Consider the following 26,278-nt stretch of genomic DNA (forward strand, 5'->3'; position numbering starts at 1 on the left):
AGTTGCATTTTGCGGAGATTTAGAGAAAGCTTTTCTTATGATAGAGATTGCGGAGGAAGATAGAAAATACCTTAAATTTTTGTGGTTTCCCGAAGAGGTAGGTGATTCAACCGAAACTCTTCATTTAAATCGTCTCCCATTCGGTTTAACTACTTCGCCATTTTCCTTGGCTTGCGTTTTGAAATTTCACATTAAGAAATTTAAGGAACATCATCCAAAATGTTATGACATGCTAAATTTTTTTCTTTATGTTGATGATCTCTGCTGTGGAGCCAATACCGTTCAAGATGCTTATCATTTGACGTCTACGGCAATAGAGATATTAAAAGCAGCGGGATTTCATTTGAGGAAATTAAAAACTATTTGTCCGAAATTGTATAAACTTTGGAATGAAAACCGATATGAGGAAAATACTGACTTCGGGCAAGGAACAGGTTTCTTGGGATTGAAGTGGGATCCGATTGTGGATAAAATTAAATTAGATTTAAGAGATGTTAGGGATTCCATTGATGCTAGAATCACCAAGCGTCACGTTTTGAGAGTTATTTCAAAGATATTTGATCCATGTGGACTGATCAGTCCATTTGTAATCACTGTGAAAATTCTTCTGCAAGAGATGTGGGAACGTGGTGTACAGTGGGATGAAGATTTGCCAAGTGACCTACAAAATAAATGGAGAACCTGGTGTTCTGAACTTTGTGAACTTGAATCAGTATCTATTCAAAGAAGGTTTTTTGAAAGTGTAGAAATAAGTGAAGTTTCTCTTCATGTGTTTTGTGACGCCAGTCCCAAGGCATATGGGGCTGTTGCGTTCCTAAGGTACGTGAATTACAATGGCCAAATCAAAGTGAGCTTTATAATGTCAAAAGGTAAAGTTGCTCCTTTAAAAACTTTGACTCTTGCAAGATTAGAGTTAATGGCAGCTCTCCTCGCTGCACGTTTAGGAAATTATTTACAAGGTCTATTTCCTAATTTCGCGAAACAAATTTTCTTTTGGAGCGACTCTCAAATCGTCCTTCATTGGCTGAAAGGATCTTCTAAACAATGGAAACCATTTGTCGCCAACAGAGTAGCTCAAAGGCAGTCGCTGACTCTATCAGAGTGTTGGAACCATTGCAGTGGCTCCGACAATCCCGCAGACCTTACTACTAGAGGAGAATCGGCTAGGAGGATTCTTACAAGTTCTCTGTAGTGGTCAGGCCCTGTTTGGTTGTCTAAACCACTTCACTCGTGGCCTCTTCAAGAATCGCTACATCATTTTAATGACATCTGTGATGAACGCGTTATAGTGAAAGAGCGACGGACTGCACTGGTTAATTCCATGGTAACCAGTTCAGCTAATGGAAACTTACCTATGTCGTCGTTACTGGACGTTAATGACTTCAGTGAATTAAGTAGATTACTACGTGTTACTGCTTGGATTAAAAGGTTTGTGCACAATTCTAAACCTAATTCTACAAAATTAAGTGGACCTATATGTGCTCTAGAACTCGAGCAAGCTTTGCGTTTTTGGATCAAAGCTACTCAATTCAAACATTATAGTACAGAAGTTACCCAACTTCTTTCTAAAGGAACTATCGATAAGAGTTCACGCATATTTAATTTGAATCCTGAACTTGATGATAATAACTTACTTTGTTTAAAGGGACGTCTACAGTTTTCATGTAACGATATGCGAGCTAAACATCCTTGGCTTCTTCCATCTAATGATAAATTTGTGGAACTACTTATCTGTGATTCTCATACTAAAATGTGCCATTTAGGTGTTGATGCAACTTTAACACATTTACGAGAACAATTCTGGATTGTTAAAGGTCGTCAATTTGTGAAAAAAGTGTTAAATAACTGTCTGATTTGTAGACGATTCAAAGTGAAATCTGGAATGCAGGTGGTTGCCCCTTTACCGCCTGATAGAATTCAAGAGCATCCACCATTTGATGTATGTGGTGTGGATTTTGCCGGACCATTTTTTGTTCGTGATTTTAATTCAAAGTGTTATTTACTTATATTCAGCTGTGCAGTGACAAGAGCTATCCACTTAGAAGTAGTTCTTAACATAAGTGCTGATTCCTTTTTAGGATTCCGACGATTTGTTTCTCGTCGAGGATTATGTTCCACTATATAATCTGATAACGCCAAAGCTTTTAAAAAAGCTAATAGTGAATTGAAAAAATGGTGGAATAAAATAGATAATGATCGAGTTTAAAATTTGTTTGCTTCTAAAGGTATAGTTTGGAATTTTATAGTTGAAAAAAGTCCATGGTGGGGAGATTTCTGGGAGAGACAGATACGGACGGTTAAAACCTGCTTAAAGAAAATTGTTGGACGATCCTCTCTATCTTTGAAGGAATTGGAAACTGTTTTTTCGAAAATTGAAGCTCTGGTTAATTCCAGGCCTATCACGTATCTGTACAACGAACCCTCAGAACCCTCTCCACTCACCCCATCTCATTTTCTTATTGGTAAAAGGTTGGTGTCTTTACCTGTAATAAAACATAAAAATGAAAATTTTAATGTTAATAGGAATTCTTTGGTAAAGAAATATAAAGATCAGCAAACACTTTTGAATCACTTCTGGAACAGGTGGAGAAAGGAATATTTACTTAATCTAAGATCAGCTTATATTTCTCTACAACCAGGTAAAATAGTTTAATTTAAAGTGAATGATATTGTTTTGATTAATGATGAGCGTTATCCCAGAAATATGTGGATGATGGGAAAAATTTTAGAGCTATATCCAGGAAGAGATGGAAAAGTTCGTTCTCTTCTTATTCAGACTCCTAAATGACAAATAAGACGCTCAGTACAACTTGTGTATAATTTGGAAATTAATCCTTAATTGTGTTAGTTTAATTGAGTTGCAACCTGTTAATGTTCTATCTGTGTATAACTGATAGTTTAATTGTGCTTATATTTTAATGCTTGATATTTGAACAATTTTCTTTGGAAGTTAAAAGTGTAATTGGTTTTTGTATGTTAAGTCACTGAATAATTTTGAAGCTTTGTATTTGATATAATATGCTATTTATATTTTTATTCTTTTAATTTTAAATGGTTCCTGAATGTAAATTTAGTTAAAATTCAATGGTAAGTGAACTCAAGTGAGTTCAGGTGGGGAATATTACGTATTTCCGGAGTCATTCTGACTAGAGGGCGCTGCGTTCGTCCTAATAGTCAGTGGCAGGCAGGATACTAAAGGTGTAAGACGTGGAAGGCAGAGATGCCTAATAATATATCTCTAATTGATTGAAATTTTCGTATATTTTCTTGTAAATAGTAAATGTTGTTATTGTTAACAAAACCTCTTATTATCTCTTGGATGCACCTTTAGTCTCACAGAACCATTAGATGCAAAAACATCAGTTTTCTGTATATTTATTCAGATCTAAAAAGTGCTTAGTTTTGGTTTTGTGTAATTAAGGCAAAGCCTCGAGGGCTATCTGCCTACAGTGAGGGTTGTCTTCGTGAAGGACATTCTAAAGAAAACTAGCTCGTATACACGTAACACATGGGGAAAAACCACGAAAACGTCCGTGTTACCAGCCCGTTCGCGGTATTCCAACCTTGGACCGAACTTCTAGTGTTCAACGATTTTACCGGCCGCTGGTGGGATCGATTTAAAAAGGGTATAAATATATATATCTTGCAATTTCTTTCACTGCATTTGTTAATATATTTATACAGTTTTATATATATATATATATATATATTTAAAACAGATTTTCTGTGCCTTAAACTTCTATGCTTCTGGAAGTTACCAATGATATATCTGTTATTACCAATATATCATTACTGGTAATGACACCCATACGTCCAGCCCGTTCGCGGGATTCGAACCTCGGACCGCACTACCAGTGTTCGGAGATTTACCGCTCGGCCGCTAGTGGGATCGACTTAAAAAGGGCATAAATAGGAATATGTACTGCAATTTCCTGTCACTGCATATATTAATATATTTATAATACATTTATATATACATATAGTTATGTATTTAAAACAGGTTTTGTATGCCTTAATTTTTTATGCTTTTGGAAATTACGAGAAATATGTTGATAATAACAAATATATTGGTAATGCAACAAACCCGTTCGCAGTATTTGGACCTCGGACCGAACTACCAGTGTTCAGTGATTTTACCACACGGTCACTGGTGAGATCGATTTAAAAAGGGTATAAATAGGAATATGTATTGCAATTTCCTTTCACTGCATATGTTAATATATATATATATGTGTGTGTGTGCAAGATAATACAGGGGTTGGACAAAAATATGGAAACACCTTTAAAAAAACATGTTTCTTTGCTTAATATGGTGTAGGAAACCCGTTGGCATCCAAAACAGCTTGCAGTCTTCTCGGAATGGATAAATACAGTTCCTGTATGTTTGCCAAAAGAATATTATACCATTCTTCCTGCAAAACGGTGGCAAGTTCAGATAACGATGTTGGCGGTGGATAACGAGAACGCACTTTCCGTTCCAATGTAGACCACAAAGGTTCGATAATATTCAGGTCTGGTGACTGTGGCGGCCAGTTGAGATCGAACAACTCATCCTCGTGCTCAGAAAACCAGTCCTGGACAATGTGAGCTGTGTGATCAGGGGCTTAGTCGTCTTAGAAGACACCATCACCATCGGGGAACAAAATTTATACAATGGGATGAACTTGATCGGCCAAAATGTTCACATAAGTCTTGGCAGTCATGTGCCCTGACACAGTTATCATGGGGCTAGCAGAGAACCATGATATGGCTGCCCAAACCATAACAGAACCCCCGCCATGTTTCACTCTTGGCAACAAGCAGTCTGTATTATAGGCTTGAGATGGCGTTCTCCAGACGTAAACTCGGCCAGAACTGGGAAACAATGTGAAAGAAGACTCGTCAGACCATATTACTCGCTTCCACTGCTCTATAGTCCAGGCTTTATGACTTAAACACCACCTTTTCCTGGGCATTAGCATCACTGATGAGTGGCTTCTCAATTGAAGCACGGCCAGCTATTCCCTGTTTATGAAGCTCCCTTCTAATTGTTTTGGTACTCACAGGGATCGGTAACACAACATTCATTTCAGCAGTAACTTTTGCAGCTGTGGTCTTCTTATTTTTCGTCACAATTGCCCTTAATGATCGTCTGTCACTCAGGACACACTTTCGTCCGCGCTGTGATTTAGCAGATGATGTTTTTCCGCTTTTCAAATATGCTGAATAAATCTTCGATACAGTACCTCTTGAAACACTAAACACCTCGGCTACCTTGCTTACGGAAGCACCTACCATACATGCTCCAACAATTTGCCCACGTTCGAAGTCTGTTAACTCTGACATAAAGCAATGACAACCTCACATAACAGTACTCCGACAACAACTGAACTGTTTAGCACATTTACGAAGTTGTATAGGTGGCGTCAGCAGTCAAAAACGCCAGCGCCACCTACATATTTCATTAAAATCAATTTTTCTTTTCAAACATGCATTTCACAAGGTGTTTCCATATTTTTGTCCATCCACTGTATGTTTCATGATTTAACCTATAGTTATTTAATTTTTTATATTTTTCTTGCTATTACTTTTGTTAAAAGTTTGTTATATTTTTACTCACTGCTTATTGGTATCTACGATGCATAGTATATTTGTAGCTACGTGATAGGTATAATTCCTGAATAAATAAAATTATTGATATAATCATGGGCTGCTAAAAATTAAAATTTTTTTTTGATTAAAATTCATTAGGAATATTAAACACACGGTACGCGGTGGCGTATTTCCAAACCCTACCCTACTTTTCGAATTTTTGACGTCACGGAAATATCGACTAGTATCACCTAGCAAGACGGCGTACCCCACTTTTGACTACTACGGCGCGCTTTCGAAAGAATTGTGGTGCTGAACAGTGTGTTTACGTGCTAATTGTGAGATTTTCGCAATTTAAATTATCATGAGTGGAAATTTAGGCAAAATCTTTAGTGAATGGTTATTGGGAAGCACTTCCGCAAAGGATCCGTTAAATGTAAACATCGCCAAAAACGGCGATAAACGTTCAAAGCTGGTAAACCGGCGAATTGACAACCTGGTTCCCTTTTTGAAAGAGAATATTTGCCGTGTGTCCGGGGTTTCGTTTTGCCGCTGGCTAGCGGTGCGTCAGTACCGGGTTGCATATAAGCAAAATGTACACTGCTAGGACAACAGCTTGAATTTGGCCAATGACAGTCCAGATGAAGGTCAGCATTAACTCCGCCCACATGAGTGATGTCACTTTTCTGACGTTTGTTTACATTCTGCTGTTCGGCGTTACGAAGGGCGTTCTTTGAATGTGCATTTAGTTTTTCGGAATGAAAGTGTTTATGTGTATATATGCGTATATATCTAATAATTTATTTACTAAAGAATAACCATTTAATGTTTGTTTCGGAATATTAAGGATTACTCTATTGTTCCAATACAAAATTAGGAACAGCTTTAGTATTGGTCCTTTTGGCGATTTTTTTATTTGGCGACAAACTTAGGTCGCCAAGGTAGACCCGGTTTTGAAGATCGGAATTAAATGGTGGATTGTCAACAAAACCCGATCTAGACTAAATAACAATCCTAAAAAATAAGCTCTTAATCAGAATAAACAGTCTTTCTCTAATTTTCAATATTTCTAGTACTGCTATGATAAATTCTTGAAACACTACTGTAAATGAATTTATGACAATTATTATGTTATGAGTAATGAAAGTTACAAAATGTTAATATTTTTAATTACAAAATATAATGTACTAAACATTAATATTTTAAATTTACAAAAGGTTAATTTTTATGTTTATGAATAATGAAATTTACAAAAGGTTAATAAATGCATTTCAAACTAGTATATGTTACTTTAGTTTCTTAGATTCTGTTATTAAAAGGAAATAAAAAAATATTTCAAAGTGAAGGAAATCAAATTCAATTATAATGGGCAAGTTTTGTACCAGTGTTAGAAATATTTTTTATGATTAAATATTGTAAATGGTAAAAATATTAAGAAGTGTGTATTTTTTAATCCCTCAATTTATTACAAGTAATTTATGGTTATAATTTAAAAGCTAAAATTAAATTATCATAATGAGTAAATTTTGTACCAATGGTAATAATACAACAATCATCGTAAATGATGATTTCTGTGAAAAATTCGAACAGTCATTGGAATCCAATAGTGGTGGAGTGATAGCCACTGAACAGTGGTAGTTCAGGCTGGCTATATGGGAGTTTTAGTAGTTTTCCGTAGATGTAATGTGAATCTGAGCCAGTTTCTCTTAAAAAGTACTTTATGAAGGGATCCTTCTTCTGCTAGCCAGCATATGTATTTATTTTCTATTCATAATTCTCTCTTATTTTCTTATTTCTTAATTCTAAATCTTACTTCTGAAGAGAAGAAGTGTTGCATCTATAGATAAAAAAATATGTTTGCAAAATCCTGTCAGTTTTGGAAAGCATTTAAATAAACTAAATAATTTGTATGTGATGCAAACAAAAATGCATAACACTATTTCATGTACTGAATAATTAATGAGAGAACAAAGTATATTGTAACGTTCCTTTATTTTGTAACCAGAGTTATTTCATGCTTGGGATCTTTACTGTCAATTTCCTCCATCCGTTTTCTCACCAGAATCCAAATGAAGTTTTTATTTTGTAAAACAAACCGTGTTTTGCCTTTTGAGGCCACATTAATAGGTTGCTAGATAAGAAAAGATTTGTAGTCTTCAGCCTTGCATTATAATTGCTGATAGTTGAATTCCATGCCAGTTAAGTTTTTAACCAACTTTGCATTAAATTGATTTGTGCAGCCTTTGGGCTACAAATTTATTTGAATTTAAATTTTACATTTGAACTTAATTGTTATCATAAGTTATCTTGCAACAAGTGGTTGACTGAGTCGTAAGCACAAAGTGTGCCTTCTGTTCTGTACATCTAAACTTTATAATAGAATAAAAGTATATCTTAACTTAATAAGAATATATCTAAACTTTATGATAATAACATTTAAAGACATTGAAATCAGTATCTAAGTGCTTGCCATGTAGTCAAACTTTTATATATAAATTGTACTCTTACTTTTATTATAGAGTTTTTATTACAAAAATTCAGATTTCTGTTAGATAAAATGTTTAAGTAATGTAGAAAATTTGCATAAAATTTAAAATAAAAAGTCGACTGTTATGTCAACATACTATTAATAAAAGTAATAATACTCAGTGAAGTAATAATACAGCTGTTAGGTTGTAAGATTTACAAAATTTGAGAACTCTAAATTATAAGCAATATATTCCATAATCTAAGCAACATTATATTTTTTATAGTCAGACAAATTATGAAAATGTTATAAAAGCAATAATGAAACTGATTTTGGTCCTGATTTGAACCTATGAATTCATGCAATTACACATCCCTATAGTTCTAAAATGAGGTAACCATGGTAATTTTGATCTCCTTAGCAAAGGAAACACCAAGAGTTTACCTCATGCTACTGAAAATGTGTTTTTTTTTTTCCTGGGGGGGGGTGGAGTTTATTAGTAATATGCAGAGTTGACATATGAAAAAATGTCAAGTCTCATGTGATGTAATATTAAAAGCACCAGTTTTAACTATCAAAAATTTGGCTTTTTAAAAAGTATTTTAAATGTTGTGCTTACCTAACACAAAAGTAACTTTAAGAAAAACACACAATTTATCCCTCCTGCCATCAAAACTCTGATACCTATCAAATTCATTAAAGTTATGTGGATAGAAATGGCGGCATGTTTGAAGCTCAGTATTTAGGGATACCCAGGTTATCATAATTTTTCATTTATCGCTCCAAAATGTCGCCAAACAAATTTCTCGCCAAAAAGGACTAATACTAAAGCTGTGCCCAAAATTAAATCTAGTTGGATGGAAGTTACTGATGGCTGGAAGATGCATGTAAAGTGTGGTTTACAAATTATTCTGCATATTAATAATCAGAGACTTTTAAGTGATAATGAGTTAAATCAGCTAATATATATAATGTACATGCGGTAATTAAACCAAGTGAAGTTATCTTTCCTTGGTTAAAAATTCTAATTTGTGTCAGCAATTAAGCCACCAGTTACCATTGCAGTGAATTAACATAGTGTGTGTCAAGAAATCCTTAAAATACATTTAATATATATAGATCTGAGTATTTGTCGCATTATTAACTGTGATTTGATTTCTTTTCTGGATTCAACATCTTTTCTTAGAAATAAACTTCATTTTATTATTAGAACGTGAAGAGCATAAAGATGAAAAAGTGTAACCACTCTAATAAACATATTGAAATGTAATTTAGCTGTGAAACTACTGAAGTTAAATGATAAACACGTTATTTAATAAGAACTGAATATATTTAGGATTATGCTACCAGCTCTGATATTTCAAGACTATTGGATATGCATGTCTATAAAGAGTAAATCACTATTAACTGACAAATTATGGTTCTGGTAAAGCATATATCATATTTGGAATTTTCATTGTTCAGTATGCATTCTTAGAAAGGAAGTTCATTGTTTTGCTGAAATGTAAAGAAAATAATACTGAATAACTGTAATAGACCCACTGAAATCTAATTTAGCTATAAAACTGCAAATGCTAAATGATGCTGAACATAATTGTTACCAGTTATGATATTTCAGAACTATCAAAAATGCCTAACAATGAGGTATCATTACCTGTTCTAAGGTGTAACACTGAATTGAATCCAATAAGTATACTTTTATTTCTCGGAAACATACCTTCAAGTGAATTGTGTGATTGTAGTCCTTTACATCTGGTTAAATACAATAAAGCTTACATAAGCTAAATGAATGGATTAAAAAAAAATAAAAATAACATTTCAAATTTTACATATTAAAGATTGATTACCTGGAGTTCTACCGATGATTGGACTCGATAAAATGTCTTGAACTGACAATTTGTTTTATAGAAAAAGCATTTAATATTGATTTTCTTAGATTAGTATGTATTTTCAACTGTGAAGCTTGTGCATTTATAAAATTTAATGAATGCAGATACTTTCATTTATTTCCAAATTCATTGAAAGTATTTTTTTTTACAATTTACTGCCTGATTTTATACATTATATGTATGAGTAATAAATAATTATTGTAAATATGCTATGTAATTAACTATGTCTTTATATTGAAACATCTTATTTATATATATGTGTGAGTCATGAATCAACTCGAGGCAATTGAAATTGAATTGTTAGTCAGAAATTGATGAATATCAGATGCATTATTGATGTATCTAATAATATGTATTATTGAGGCAGTACATAAAATTAATCAAAACTGTAAGATATATGGTTAAAAAATACTATTTTTGGGATCAAATTCAGAAATGTACGTATGTATTCATGTACATGTGTACACATAACACACACACTTTTACATATGTGCACAGGCCCACCAGTGGCCGAGTGGTAAAATCTTTAAACACAGAGTTAAAATCCAGGCAAATTGTCTGGCTACATGGGCATTTTCATAGTTTTCCCCATTTGTAAAGTGTATACCAGCCAGTTTCCTTTAGAAAGTCCTCCACAAAAGCATCCCTTCTCACAGGCAGATAGTCCTAGTGTGCTTTACCATACTAAATTAAAATGAAACCAAAACCACTCGTGTATACATACATTACATCTCTGAATCCTGTCCCAATAACAGAAGAGTACTGGTTAAAATTCGGCTTTTAAAGATATGTGAAAAGAGTTTTGAATTAAAATCCAGACTATATTTCGTTATCTTGTAATAAATAGATTGGACTTAAGATCACACTGTAACTATTTAATACGAGTTCCACTAAGCTGTTAAGGCTTTATATTTACATTAAGTATCGAAATCAAACTCAGAATGTTATGAATTAATATTATTGTTCATATAACTGCTTCACATTTAGAAGTCCATTCTATTATCCATAATTTAATATCAATTCTTAACAAATAAGAACAATATGATACTAATTATCGCATTTATTTATTTACGAGTTCTATGAATTGCAATAATTCCCTTTTTTGATATCTTCTGTTGCAAAATACTTTCAGTCTATAATTGATTTTTTAAACATTAATTTCTCCTCATCAAGCTCATCAATAATGTGTGTAAAATATATACACACATTTTTGATGAAAAATTATTTAATTAAAATGTTCAAAGTATATGTTACAGAAAACAAACATATTGACATCTATAATACATTTATTAAAACTTATTTGGTACTTTTCCGTTTCGCCGGCGCAAATCTCGCCAAGCAGACTTTATTGACAACAACATACAGAATACACATAAAAAAGGCTAACAAATGTTAGTTCTAAGAATGTTTTATTTTGAAGGCATAAACGTTTTAATATTGTTTCAAATTTTGTAAAAAATCCAATAAATAAAGGCAATAAATTTATAAAAAGCTATTAATTTAAGAATTTATTATGCTTTCATGGTTCAATATCCTGATTCGCCTTTTCATATCATGTGACCCCAAGTGATTTCGTCTCATGTAAACTACGCTACAAAAATCTAATTCTCTACGTTAATTTCAAGTTAAATCTTAATTTCAATACAAGTTTAAATGCAAGAATTATTTCAGTTCGTATGAATAGCTTACTCAGAACTTATATAAAACCGCAGTGCTTTACTCCGTAGTGCATTCTCATTAGAATGGATGAATTTAAGCCTTGACTTTGACTTACTCTATACTTTTGCCTTCTGGTGAACTGTGTGATTGAATCCTAATTGACTTAATTATAGCGAATGGCTATAGGGCATAAAATTAAACTATATGGTAAAAATTCTGTGTAACTGTATGCCAGTATTGAAAGAAACAATCAATGTGATAAGAAATGGCTGCAAATTGTTTTGAAAATGAGGCGTAAAAGGTTGCCAGCGAGGATATTATGTTTGGCATCAGTTGTATCGTTATTGGCGACTTTAACGCTTGCCCCGGCAAAACGGAAAAGTACCACTTATTTATTTATTATAGTGAAATAATCAAATTCCCAGATTAATAGATAGAGTTTAAAAACCAGAGGTCTAAGACAGGGTTTCTTAAACTTTTTTCAGTATCTAACCCTTTTTATCACTGAGATTTTTTCGCGATCCCCAGGACCTCATAATATTTACGAAAATTTTGTGGGATCCCATAAGCATCGCGCAAATCCAACACATACGTGAGTGAAACTGTCAATTTTTTCACGTGTAATATACTATTGCAGTTTTAGGTCATTAACTTTAATTTCTAATTTTAAGACATAGAACAGTGTGAAAAGTTTAAATAAGTAACAGACGAAATGACAGCGCCATGTACAAAGCAAGTAAACTGAACGTTTATATTATAAAAGAACGCATTGAAAAGCTTTCGTTTTTTTCATTGTCTATATTGTATTATCTTATCTATTTTCAGATATTGTATAAAAATATTTGGTAATTGTAAAATTATTATAATAAGTTAAAGAAATATCAAAACTGGTAAAAGTTTTCGCGACCCCCTGCTGCAGATCCTGCGACTCCTTTGGGAGTCGCAACCCACAGTTTAAGAAACGCTGGTCTAAGATATCATGTAACATTTATTTACATAAGAATGACTGTATATACATAATGATCACAAGTTATCATTTACTCAGACATTTCATGGTAAGCTGTTTTTATTGCATTAGAGTTTTAAAAAATAAGTATTTTTAAGGATTTTTCTACTAGTGTTTCAAAAATCTGATTTTAAAGCCAGTCAGAAATGATTCTCTTCAGGTATACAGAATTAAATTATTTATTTCTGGACTAGTCATCAAGTATTTTAAAATATAATATTTAGTACTGTTACCAAATTTAAAAACTCCAAAATATTCGTGTTAAAGTTTTTAATGTGCTGCTTTTATCACATAAAAAAAAAATTAACCAAAATGTAAACTTGTAATATTGAAAAATTTCTGCCTTAAGTAAAATTATTGTCACTACATAATTTCAGCACAAACTAAATATTACAGTATATAAAAGAATATTGTGTATCGCCTATAAAATTAATGAGACTTGTGTATTAACACAACCACCTTGGCTCAATTTGGATTTAACACATGAAAGGTAAAAGTTATTCATTGGCTACAAGATGATGGTTTTCACAAATTTTCTTAAATAGATACCCAAATTATTAATATCTATCATAAATTGGCTAACATTATCAAATGATGAAAAAAAAAACATATTTTAGCAATTTGAAATATAAATTTTAGTTATTAAATAAGGAAATAAAACATGTTCATATCCAAAACTTTCTGTAATTGTTTTGCCCTATTCTTTTCCCCAAGTGGTTTGAAAAAAAAAATTAAAGAATTTCAGAGACTTGGCACGGCACAAACCTCAGCAGCATTGGCTACCTACCAAATGCATTCCCTTTTTGAGAGCCCACCAGCGGCCGAGTGGTAAAATCGCTGAACATTGGTAGTTTGGTCCGAATCCCGCGAATGGGCTGGCTGCATGGGCGTTTTCGTGGTTTTTCCCATGTGTAACGTGCATACGAGCCAGTTTCCCTTAGAAAGTCCTCCACGAAGGCATCCCTCCTCTTAGGCAGATAGCCCTCGAGGCTTTGCCATAATCACACACGCACGCATTCCCTTTTTGTTTCATATAAAATGTTTTGGCAAAATTTTGTATTCCTGTAGAATTCTCACTGTAGTTTTTTTTTCCATTGTTGATAAATTCCTAAGTGCATATTTTAAAATCAAGGCACAAAATATCACAATTTGTTCATAAAAAAATGTTGAAACTTGAAATACAACAAAAAGAATGTATACAAAAAAGGCGACATTGCCCCATTAAAGGATTGTTATGAGCATGGTTGCCAGAGTTTGACACATTTTAAAAATCTGACAAGTTCTGCTGAGTTGGTTGCAAGTAATAAATTAATAACATTGTAATATGTGTATTTTTACTTATAATAAATATCTGAATATGCTAATTATTTATTTGCCCTCTTATGTAATTTAGATAAATTAGCCACTATTTATTTTACATCAGTAATCTTCAGACTAATTTTAAATTTAGGTTTCAGTGTGAATTTCTTTTGTTCTCTGCTTTCTTATGTTTAAATTGATGTCATGTAAAGCAATATAAAAAATAAAACTATTAAAAATATATGAAAAGCAAACAAATGAACAGATATAAAAATTTATCAGTTCAGTTTCATAGATATTCTGTACAGTAATACCCCTAAGTTTATTAATAGGTTGGACTAATGTAAAGTACAACTTCACATACAGGATCTGTCAGAAAAATACATATAAACTTTAACAGATGATAACTATATATTGGATTCAAAGTTGAATTATCTTTATAATATGTATATTTCCTTAACATGTTGGTACTCTCACATATATGTGACACTACAATGAACCAAATAGATTTGGAGGACATTGAGGGATGTTTTGTAGTACAAGAAATCAGTTAGGCTAGAGGTCGTTCATCAAAAAATTATAGCAGAATGTGCAGAAGTCCCTTCAGACACATCGACTAAATATTGTTCAAATAAGTGCTCAGTATTGTGCTATATGTTAGCTGTTAATGGTTACCGCTGTAACACTTTGAGCAATCTAAGTAACTGTACAGGTACATATTTATGAATATTATGTTAAACCTAGCCTAGCCTCTCATATGTATGATTTAATTAACTTAATTAAGTTCAATACTAAAGCACAAGAATTTTCGGTACTTACGTATTATCGCAACCAGGTTGGCGCGATTTGTAAGTTTAAGTAAAAAAGTATGAATAGAAAGAAAATGTACATTTATTAATTACAGATAATATTTAGTACAGTTTTTTATATTATTTTGTTTTAAAATATAAAATAGCAATTAAACCCTTCCGGTTTCGAATTTGAATAAGTTGCAGAATTATTTTTTCGGCAGAAATCTTTTGGCTATTGCTTTTAGCACTGATTGAAAACCGTCTTCGCTATTAACAGCTTGAGCTTGGCGCCATATAAATTCGATAAGGTATGAGTCAAGATGATGACGGCTGTTCCTCTCTGTTTTTTGTTGCCCCATTTGGCTGAGCCCCACATGTGCTCTACATGTTGTGTGTGAACGCCCGTGTTGGGATCCACAAAGTTATATTTGTGATTAACAGTTCCATGCAGAAATCCAGCCTTTTTGAACTTACTTGTATTGTATCCTTTCCAGCAATCCGAATAAATGATGCTTCCTTGATATTTTCGCAAATTTTTTCCATGAGGGTAACGGTGCTTCTGTTAGGTAACCAAAAATGTCTCTTTCTTTTCTCAGCAAATTCCGCCGAAAACCCATTGCTGTGGTAGTACACGCCTAATGTTATTTTTTCTTTTTACAAATAAACTTTCGTCTAAACACGTAGAGTTGCTGTAAGTAGGGTCGCCAAATGCGAATTTTGGCCTGGTTGCGTTAATACGTAAGTACCTAATTTTCTTTTATTATTAAAGTGTATGCATTTTTCTGATAAGCCCTTTATAAATGTAGATGAATTTTAGTTTAATAAGACCGAGGGCCAGACCACCAGCACCCGAGTGTTTAAGTCTCTGAATACTAGATATTCAGTCCAGGGTTCAAATGTTGCCGAATGTGCTGGCTGCAGGGGCGTTTTCATGGTTTTCAGCATGTGTAATGTGTATAAGAGCCAGTTTCCCTTTCAAAGACCTCCAAAAAAGCATCCCTCCTGTTAAGCAAATAGCACTTGAGTGCTTTGCATAATTATGTAAACTAAACCAAACCAAGTGCAAACAAAATTTTTTAGTAGAAAGGTATATGATAAAAATTTTTTTGTTTTCATTCATGTCAATATAAATTAGGATACTTATGTATTATCCCACCAATCATTTGTAAAAATTTGGGCTATGGTAACCAAGCACCAATCATTTGTAAAAATTTGGGCTATGGTAACCAAGCACCAATCATTTCTATGGAGGGCACAGTCATCCATTAACTGGCACTAAATCCTGCTACTTGGCTGGTGAAAGGGATAATATGTAAAAATCTAAAGCAGTATTAAAATTAATACAGTGCACTTTTGTGGATGTCGATGGCCTCGTATTTAGCACACATTTCTAATTTGCATTTATGTTCTCCAAAGCCTTTTATCATTTGAGCAAAGGATCTTTTGTCAAACTTGTGACTATCATACATTTTTGTGGTGGATTTGAAACTGTGTAACTTCACATTCGCTTAAATAAGGGATGAATATTCCATAACATGTGAAGAAAACATATATTTATTTTCTCATATGTTTTAACATATTTCATTTATACTCAAATATAAGACTTCATGCTATATTTAAAGTTTATATATATATTTCAATATACCAGAGTCTGATCCTTACATTAAAAAAATCACATCACAGGAAACTAAATTTGAGATGAACATTACATGCATGGTATTCAAATTTATGTAATTTTAATTTCAGCTTCAACATTATTCATTTCCTAGATCAAATCTTAACATGGACTATTTAGACAGATATGTTATGTCCTACACTTAGAAAACACTTCCTTTCCTGAAAAAAAAAGAGGCCCACCAGTGGTGAGTTGCTGAACACTGGTAGTTCGGTCTGAGGTTCGAATCCTGTGAATAGGCTGACTGCATGTATGTTTTCGTGGTTGTCCCCATGTGTAAAGTGTATACAAGCCAGTTTTCCTTAGAAAGTTCTTCATGAAGGCATCCCTCTGCTTAGGCAGATAGCCCTCAAGGCATTGCCATAATCACATAAACCAAATCAAACCCTGCAAAAAAGTTAGGAACAGATTATCATTTTAACACAGTAAACCATTTCTTTCTGATCACCTCTGAAACTGACTACTCCTCAATATATAAACAAATTCTGGTACCAAACATCTTCTCATTGAGATGACAAGCTCTACACAACTGCTGGTGGTTATCTTAGAGAGGGTTCACTGTATTTATGGAAGGTCAGAAATTTATTCAACTATTTCTAAAAATGTAAATTAATCAACAAAATCTGGTATTAAGTACTTTATTTCTGTAAGTATAATTAATAATAACTTCCGAGTTTGATTTAGTGTGTAACATGACAATTTATTACATTAATAAATGTCTTTCGCTTATTTGATTACGGAAAGCATGCAAGGTCTATGTGGGAGGGATATCTTTGGGGAGGATTTTCTAAGGGGGCAAACTCTCATATCCATGTTACAATTGTGGAAAACCAGGTTAGTTCTCATGCAGCCAGCCTGTCCACCTGGAATCAAACTCAGATCAAACTATCAGCCTTCCAGCCACTTTATCGCTCAGCCTCAGTTAGGCTGTGTGTGGAGGGCCATGAAGGAGAATAATTACATGCACTGAAAACTGAATTCTAAACTAAATGTATAAAGAAAGCTATGGAAATTCACTTATCAACACTAGTTCTTATTAAATTAAAATACTGCATAAAATAAATTTATAAAGTTATTGAATGAAATTTTTCTGTTAAAATATTTAAGACATGTATAAGAAGTAATATATTAATTATGTCTAATATTATTAAGTAATTTTCTTTTAAAGGAATTAAAAAATAAAAACAAACAAAAGCTTCTTTAGAGAAATTATTCTATTATTAAAAATCATATACTACTGGAATTCACATCCCACTTTATCCAAAATTAAATATATGCATTCTTAAGTGATAAATCAAGTTGTGCAGAAATATTAAATATTAATACAATCATCTTAATTATTTAAAAAAACTGAATGTGAAAAATTAAGAGAAAAAAAGCTTTCTAGATTATTTGCTAGAAATCTGACATTCTTAAAAATTAATACACGCACACTCACTCATAATTGATGATATAATTCACATATGATTATATATTGAAAATATATGTATATACACACGCATGCATATATATATACACACACACGCAATATAGAAAGAAATTTTGTAAAGTTTCAGACATAAATTTATATTCCTTCTGGAAGTAAGAATGTAATACTTTAAAGGAAAATTTAAAAAATAGTATCCCTAGAACAAATATACATTGCAGAGTAAAAATGTTTTTCATTCAAGGAACGCACTTCGTAACACCGAAGAGCATAATGTAAACAAACGTCAGAAATGTGACATCACTCATGTGGGCGGAGTTAATGGTGACCCTTATCTGGATTGTCATTGGCCAAACTCAAGCCGTTGTCCTAGCAGTGTACATTTTGCTTATATGCTACCGGGTTAGGTGCTGAAAATCGAATGGAGGTAGGAAAGGTAGGAGGGGTAAGGCTCCTCTAAACCAGGCTGAATCACCAACTTTTCTCTCTTGGCGAGGGAGGGAACGCGCTACCAATTTTGGCGCGTTTATCGCACACGCTGGCTGAATGTCTGCTGTTTTTTTTTTAAAGATTTATTTTATAGACGCGCGGCATTCAGCGCACATAAACTTTTCGGATAATTAATTAATTCTCGAATAGTATATAGACGTTTTCACTTAAATAAAAATTTCGCGTATATTTTGTAAACATATTCAAAATAACTTATTCTTTAGATGTTTCAGTTTCGTTAGCAGACTAAAATAAATAAGATATGAATAAAAGCTTTCAATAGTGTCAAATGGGGAAATAGTTAAAGCGTAGAGTGTGCAAATAAATTTATCTTAATGACATTTTAACAAAAATTTCCATAAAAACACTGTAAATTCACACTAAAAAAATAACTTAAGAATATGTTGTCATTTTAGTCTGAGGTATATGGAAATAATTGTGCAAGACTCTGAAGAAACACTTTCTTTTAAATGTGTGAAATATTTCATAACATATATGGAAGAAGAAAGTACAGCATTCTGTATTTTGGATGACTTTCACCAAATGTAACATAAATACGAACTAGAAACCGTAATAAAAAGTCCTTCCTCTCCAATCAGATCACCTTTGTGTTGCATTGTATTTGTAATACTTCTAAAAATCCAATTTTTACCTAAATTAAAAAACAGTTATTCCATAAAAGATAATAAATTTGAACGTATATAGAATGAATTTTGTAATTTGAGTTATGTTACAAAATAATTCATAGTTTATATATTTTATACTAATAATTTAGATAAAACCTGTCCAATTTAAGAATGTGTGTTAACCACATTCTTAAATTGTAAAAGGACGACTTAACCACATGTAATTCATTTCAAAGCATAAAAGAAAGCTTATTTTTTATTTTACACAGCAACAGCATTTTCATGCAGTCAAGTTTTTTTAATTGTTAGTTATTATACATAATACTTAATTTTTAACACATTCTTATTAGAAAGCATAACTAAGAAACTTCTTTTTAAAGCCCCACAGTAATTGCAAAGAATGTCGTTAAATTTACAAAAGTATTGAAGATATATTGAACAGTATTATAACAAGAAACTACTGTACAAAATATGTAAATTTAACATAACTTCTTTTTTAGTATTTGCATAGTTTCCTCCAAATGAACCTTAATGGGAAGTTATCTTGCAAAAATTTAAAAGTATTAAAATGGCCTCTATTTAAGATGTAACTGCATTTATAATTATTTTGTAATTGTGAATAGATTATATTATTGCAATTAGATTATGCACTTACAACATAATTGCATAAAGTAATGAAATTAAGAGTTCACAGATACAATGTAATATAATTACAAAGCAATTATCTAAATTGTAATTATAATCACTTATTTAATACCACAATATTATTACAATCACAATGTAATTTAAATTGGGTACTATATTTGTATACCCTCCACTCAAAAGGAGGTACTGATAAGCCTGGAAGTTATTATCAACAAAAAGCCTGTTCAGGACAGTTTGATGACAATTTCCACTGGGCGAAAAGTACATTCTTAAGCCCAGGCAAATCATGACAATAAAAATCATTTAGTCTCATGATTCACTATATTTCAAACCCTAAATTTGAATTCTGCACCAAATTATTTACCTATATTTTAATATACTTTATGAATTATTAGAAGCGATATGGCAAATATCTTCTAAAAATAACTAAAATATTTGTATCCATTAATTGATTCAGATACACACTTTTATTATTTAAGTATATCAAAATAACAGTTTCATGTTCCTGAAATACAAAAGTTATGAAAAAAGTTAAAGTAATATTCTTAGAAGCATATGATATTAGTCACCAGCTGCAAAACAGTTAATTTTTTGCCCTAAATACAAGTTTATTACACAGTAGTCATACGTGTAACTTAATAACATGGTATATAAAAAATTAATGATAATAAGTTTATCAGAAATGAATTAATTCTGCAAATAAACTTTCTGCATTTGAAAATTTTCTACACCTGAGGGGAGGGAGAGATCTAGTAAAATTAGATTTATTATAACTTCAGTTGGACCAAATACCTTCTCTCTCTATATATATATGCATCACTAAAGAAATAAATAAAATTATCATGCTTAAAAAACAGATGTACCATACCAGTTTTTTTCCCCTTGTTACCCTTTACATTGAGAAATAACAAACAGTACAACGCTGAAAAATACTATCTTTGAAATTTTATTTAAATGAAGAAACACACACCATCTTTTTATTTAAGCATTACACTTCAAAAACAGATACACATACCAATTTATTTTCACTAGCCTTTATACTAATAACATGCCATATAAAAATGAAAAGAATTATCCTTGAAATTTAGATAAAATGAAGTAACACAATGAAAAATTTATGCACACGGACATCTTTTTTCTATTGCATGTTGTCTGACATGATCCACAAGTGCCTAAAAATGTACCCAAGGAAACACATTTCAATATTAACAAAAAATTGTTTACAGATTAAAATTCATTCATTTCATACCAGTATTATAAAGATCATGCATGAAACAAATCTGCTTTCCCATACTTTTAAGTAAAACTGAACTGAAATTTTATACTGGAAAATATGCTATATTTCTATATATTAGAAACAAGAAAATAATACCATAATAATATACTCATAGCCTAGCAGAAAGTAACATATATAACATCAAACACAGAAATTTATATACTCGTAGCCTAGGAAAAAGTAATACATATTACATAAAACACATAAATTATTTAATATAAAACATACATATCTTCTAAAATTATTTTACTTTTTGTTTCTTATTGGCCGATGCTGATGAATATGAAACGTTATGGGCTCTTTTGTTGATAAGATGCTGTGTAAGGCCTTTGCATCTAGTAATAAAAAAATTATCAATAATTACTTTCTTAAGATTACAGCATTCTGGCATGGCCACATGCGTACATTTATCAATTATTCTTTCAACTAATTCTTTTGTGATGGCTGATTGTAAACGAAGGAGTACATCTTTACATTTTTGAAATTCTCGTTCAGCTTCCCTACATATTTGATACATTCCTGAAGAGATGACCTTCAGTCCACCTTTACTGCTATGTTTTGTAAGAATTGTGCGATGCTCGGGTATGTCAGGTTCCAGCATGTCCTCTGAAATGGTCATAGCTGTTTTACAATTTTCACATATGCTTTTTTTTTTTCAACAACTTATTATATATGGCTCCTGCGATGTAATGTATATCATTTTCTTCCACAGCTGGGGGCAAGCGACGTTTCACTGCCACTGCAGAAGAGGTAGATGGCACTACAGAATTGGAGATAGGATGCAAGACCTCCTTTCTGATAGCAACCTCTAATTCAGAAGCATCAAAGAGGCTGTGGTCACTTTCAGAACAATAATTTGGATTATTGATATCTGAAATGAACTGTGATAGGCACACTAATTTCAGTGCTCTCTTGGCTTGCAAAGCAGTAGGCTTTGCACCCAACTTTCGTCTAATCTGTGAAAAGGCATTTTCCAGCGCATCTTGTGTCAACCTGCCTGGTAAGAAAAATGTAAACCCCTCGGAAAATAATTCTTTTGAGAGTTTCACAACACTCAATGTGCTCATAATAATGCCAGTTTGAAATAGCTTCCATGCTTTCCCAAACTGAACAGTTTCAGTCACATGAATGAATTTCAATAAAATATTAAATTTCTCATCTTGATTTTTGATAGTGATGCCTTTTTTTGGATGCCTTGTAGTCATAATTGTAAACCATTCTGCTACAAGTCTCAGCCACCATGCAGAAGTTAATGCTTCTTTTGCAACTTGGTGTAAAATACCTGCTTTTTCAATAGCAGCAGCTGTTTTTACAGAAAACAATTGCACAGCAGATGCCCCATTCATCGAGGAAAAGTGTGTTGGGAAGAGATGAACTCTGTTCAAGTGATGTAGAGATCTCAGGGCAGCATCTGCTTCTATCTCACTTGACCAGAGTCGTTTCACATACACTGAAGATACTATCCTCGATGGCAAGGCATGCTGGTGGCGAAATTCCTCTGGTAATATTATAATACTTGAAAGAAATGTATTTCTCATATTTTTAATGAGATGTGGTACATCTGCAATACTGTGAATGAAAACATCAGGTCCTCCAATGTTGTAATTTGTCTTCCTATCTCTCCTAGAGACAGACACATCCAATGACGACCACATTGCTCTGTTATTGCTTCCCATATCTGAAACAGAGGCTCTTACAGTTAAACCTATTTCTGTAGCTGCTACTACAGTTCTATGAATTAGATCTTTCATGTCAGAACCTGATGTTGAAGGCCCTGTTAATTCATTGGCAACAATCTGTTTCCATGATGTTTTAAGGCCTCTAAGCATTACAATAGTGTAATGCTTAGCTTCCTAACGTAACATTTCCAATGAATGACTTAGACGATGTATCAAAATATTGATATGAAGCTATTTCCATTTCGTCAACTAAAAGGCAGCAGTTCCTATCAAGCTCTTGATGAAATGAATGAACTTTTGTCTTGAGGGAAAAAAAACAAATTTTCTAAAATGCCGAAATTAATTTTTATGTCCCTAATCCTCCTGTTCAAGGTACTGTACGATGGTGCTGGATATCCAGTACTTCTGAGGTAATTATATCCATGTTTGCTCAAAGCAAATCGCATCTTCAGTCCTTTTATAATGGACTTTTCTGACCAGTTCCTTTTTGACTGCACAGCAAGGGTTCCTACTTGCTCATCGGACAAAAATGATGTCAATTTTGCATCTTTTTCTTGAAGCTGTTGCTCAAGGAATTCTATTTTTTTTTAACAACTCTTCATTTGAAGCAGGTAGAGTTTCCTAAATTCAAAAAGAAATAGTAAACATGTTATGCTGTGATTATTTTTTTAAACAATGGTTGACTGAATTAATATATTTGTAATAACAATGATTTTTTCAACAATTTTTTTGGAGAATATTAAATAATTTACCACTTCAGTATTTGGCTTAGGACATCTTACTTCTCTTATCCTCTTGTCAGTTACAGATGGTGGTGGATTTGGAATGCTAAAGAGTGTTGGTACTGCAGTTTTTCTTAGTTTTTAACTATCTTTGCATAGTGACTCAAATTGAGATTCCTCAAAATGATCCTGTAAATACATAAAGTAATAAAAAAAAGTATACAAAATAAATAAAAGTACAAAAAACAAACCACACGAAAGAAATGTGAGAAAAGTGTTTCACACAGTGAGGTTGTGCCAAAGGCAGCAAGCATGAACTGTAAGTAAGTATAGGCAATAAATAAATATGCAGGTAATTAAATTAGGCCCAGTATTATAAAAAACTGAAACAATAAACAAACCATGTCTAACATATCAGCAGCAGCATCTTGTAAGCTTGGGCAGAATTTAATTATCCAATATTTATTTTTTGCCTATAATTTAAAGTGTTCTTTAGAACATTATCCAAAAATTAAATGAAGTAGTGTTTTGCTATAAAATTAAAAACAACTAAAATAAAACTTTATATTTCTTGCTATAGTGCTCTTACAATAGATAAGAAAATATGAGTTCACTTCACCCAACTTTTAAGATACTAGGCCGATAAATACATTTATAATTAGAGCAGACTATGATTCTTGTTATAATTGTAGTAATGTTTATTGCTTTAATTGAAATATTTAATTTTTAATTCTCTAATCATTCAAAACATAGGCCTAATTTCGAAGCACAGTGCCAACATGCATTTTAAAAAGCATCAAGGCCAGTTTAAACGACAATTTTTTAAATTACATCCCCACAGACACATCCAATTAAAGTTATTAAAAACTCTAGAACGTAGTTCAGTAGCTTTCTGAATTTGTAGGCAATTTCTTATTTAGAGATGACAACACAAAATAACGCTTCAGAAAATATTATTTATCATGTATAAAAATCTGCTTTGTAACACATATCAGTAATAACTGTTTATCAATGTCATGAGGATTTAATTTGACGAGATCACATTCTTTAGAAGTATCAAATTCATGAAAGGATTTTGGCTTGGCCTTTGAAATTCATCATTATAGGCAGATTTATTTAATTGTTATGCATGCATTAAACACTACACATGCATTAAAAACACTACAATTATTTTTGAAAAATACACATGCAGTTTCACAAGTTTTCTGTGCTTATTTGAATGTTCTGCATTCATTTCTAAATCTTTACTCCATTGCCAAATTGTATAATACTGTGATTATAAATATATGGTACTTGCAATTATTGAAGTCAGATTATATATATTTTGTCTCATACTATTCAATTTATTCTATTGACTTCAGATGTCAATGTCAAAATTCTGGAAGTTATTTTAACCAAGAAACATTAGTGGGCACCGTGCATAAAAAACTCATCTAACTTTTTAACAATAGTGATTATAAAATAAAGAAAAAAATTATATATCATTCCAACGATATTGCAACTATAGTATAATGTTACATATATCTTTAGCAAACATTCAGATTTTATCTTGACTTTCCAAATTATGATTGTTTTTTAATAAATTTCAATATGCTAATGATTTTCATGTTACATTAGTATAATTTCCACAATTAGCACAGGAAAACAAAATTTGCGCTTTATATTAGAAGAGAAATTTCTTTTCCACATTCAAAACATCCACATTGGCGATGTTTGGCGACGGGTACATTAACCCTAGACTAATTTAATTATAGCTATTATTACAGAAATTAGCAGATAATTAGGTTATTGTACACAAGAATTTCACTTTACTTACACATTATAAACATCAGAGAAGATATAAACTCTAAATCAAGGCGTAATTAACATTATACTTACTAAGCAAATTTCAGCGCTTGGACCAGGTTTCCAATTGTCTCTTCGGCAATTATTTACCCATATTTTTCTTCTTTCTTCATTTTTAGGAAATTTTACCAATGTATGACCTTTCCGTGAATGATTTGAACAATTAATAGCTGCACATCCGCCCATTTTACACAAAAAAAAACACAAAAAATTGTTGCACCGTAACTACACAGCCGCCATTTAATCTCCCAATTGGGATAGCGAATGCCTGATGATTCAGCCTGGTATATAGGAGCCTTAGGTAATCGCACTTGCATTGCAAAACCGAATTCAAGTGCAACGCTTTTCGGACACGCCTACTGAAAATACGTCACTACCATAGAGGAATTTTGCGGCTACTCTTGACCTGCCGCAAACTCTTAACAGCGACTGTAAACAAGATGGCTGAAGTGATTTTGCTCAGACGTTTAAGAAATCGGAGAAATGCTGATCGAATTCCTTGGCATTTAAGAGACAGTCGTAATGCTTTTGAAATGTCGGAGCGTGAGTTCATCAGTTGATTCAGATTAAATCGGTTTGCTTCAATGAATTGAAACCTTTTCTGAAGGCAACTGCCAATGGATATTCTCTGCAAAAGCAGGTTTGTTTTTACTTCAGATTATGAAAACTGAAATACTTCTGGAAATGTTTCCGAATCAAAGACTATGCTTAAATGACCTATTTGAGAATATTATATATTTTTATACGTAAACACACAAATTTTTAATGTTATTGTATCAGGATTCTTTCTTTTTCATCCCTTTTTTTTTCGTAGTAATGATCGAAATCGTTAATTACTTCGAATTTTGGAATGCAGTAATAATATCACCATTAATTTATTGTTTTAATTACTCTAAAACGTAATCTCGGAGAAATTGTTTTTCTAACAGAAATTATGCATATGCCTGTCTTCGAGATATATATATATATGTATATATTTGGGATTAGTTTTTTGGAATATTATATATTTTTTCATGGTTTTAGATACGTGCATTTAATTTACATATGCTAGAATTTCAGTGATATAGTAAATTAGTTTGCAGCAATAATTAATCTTTGATATGTATGCAATTAAAATTTCATAATTTAAATTAACTTTATATGAATAGAGAATATTTGTTAAATTCAAATTTCATTCTTTGCAGCAATGGCGCATGAGAATTATTTAAATTTA

At 32.1% G+C, this 26,278-nt stretch overlaps 1 protein-coding gene across 1 annotated transcript; it reads right to left on the bottom strand.

Moving 5' to 3' along the window:
- Nucleotides 1-16,218: 16,218 nt before the first annotated feature.
- LOC146998251 (peroxynitrite isomerase THAP4-like) lies at nt 16,219-25,338 on the bottom strand. Its single transcript, XM_085813774.1, has 2 exons — nt 25,099-25,338; nt 16,219-21,154 (listed from the first exon to the last, which is right to left on the bottom strand). The coding sequence occupies exons 1-2, from the start codon at nt 25,249-25,251 to the stop codon at nt 21,110-21,112; spliced, it is 198 nt and encodes a 65-aa protein (XP_085669900.1). The 5' UTR covers nt 25,252-25,338; the 3' UTR covers nt 16,219-21,109.
- Nucleotides 25,339-26,278: the final 940 nt, after the last annotated feature.

Source organism: Stegodyphus dumicola, chromosome 3, assembly GCF_044657685.1.
Source record: "Stegodyphus dumicola isolate Sdum_Otavi_A_Nest chromosome 3, ASM4465768v1".
In the NCBI taxonomy this organism is placed as follows: domain Eukaryota; kingdom Metazoa; phylum Arthropoda; class Arachnida; order Araneae; family Eresidae; genus Stegodyphus; species Stegodyphus dumicola.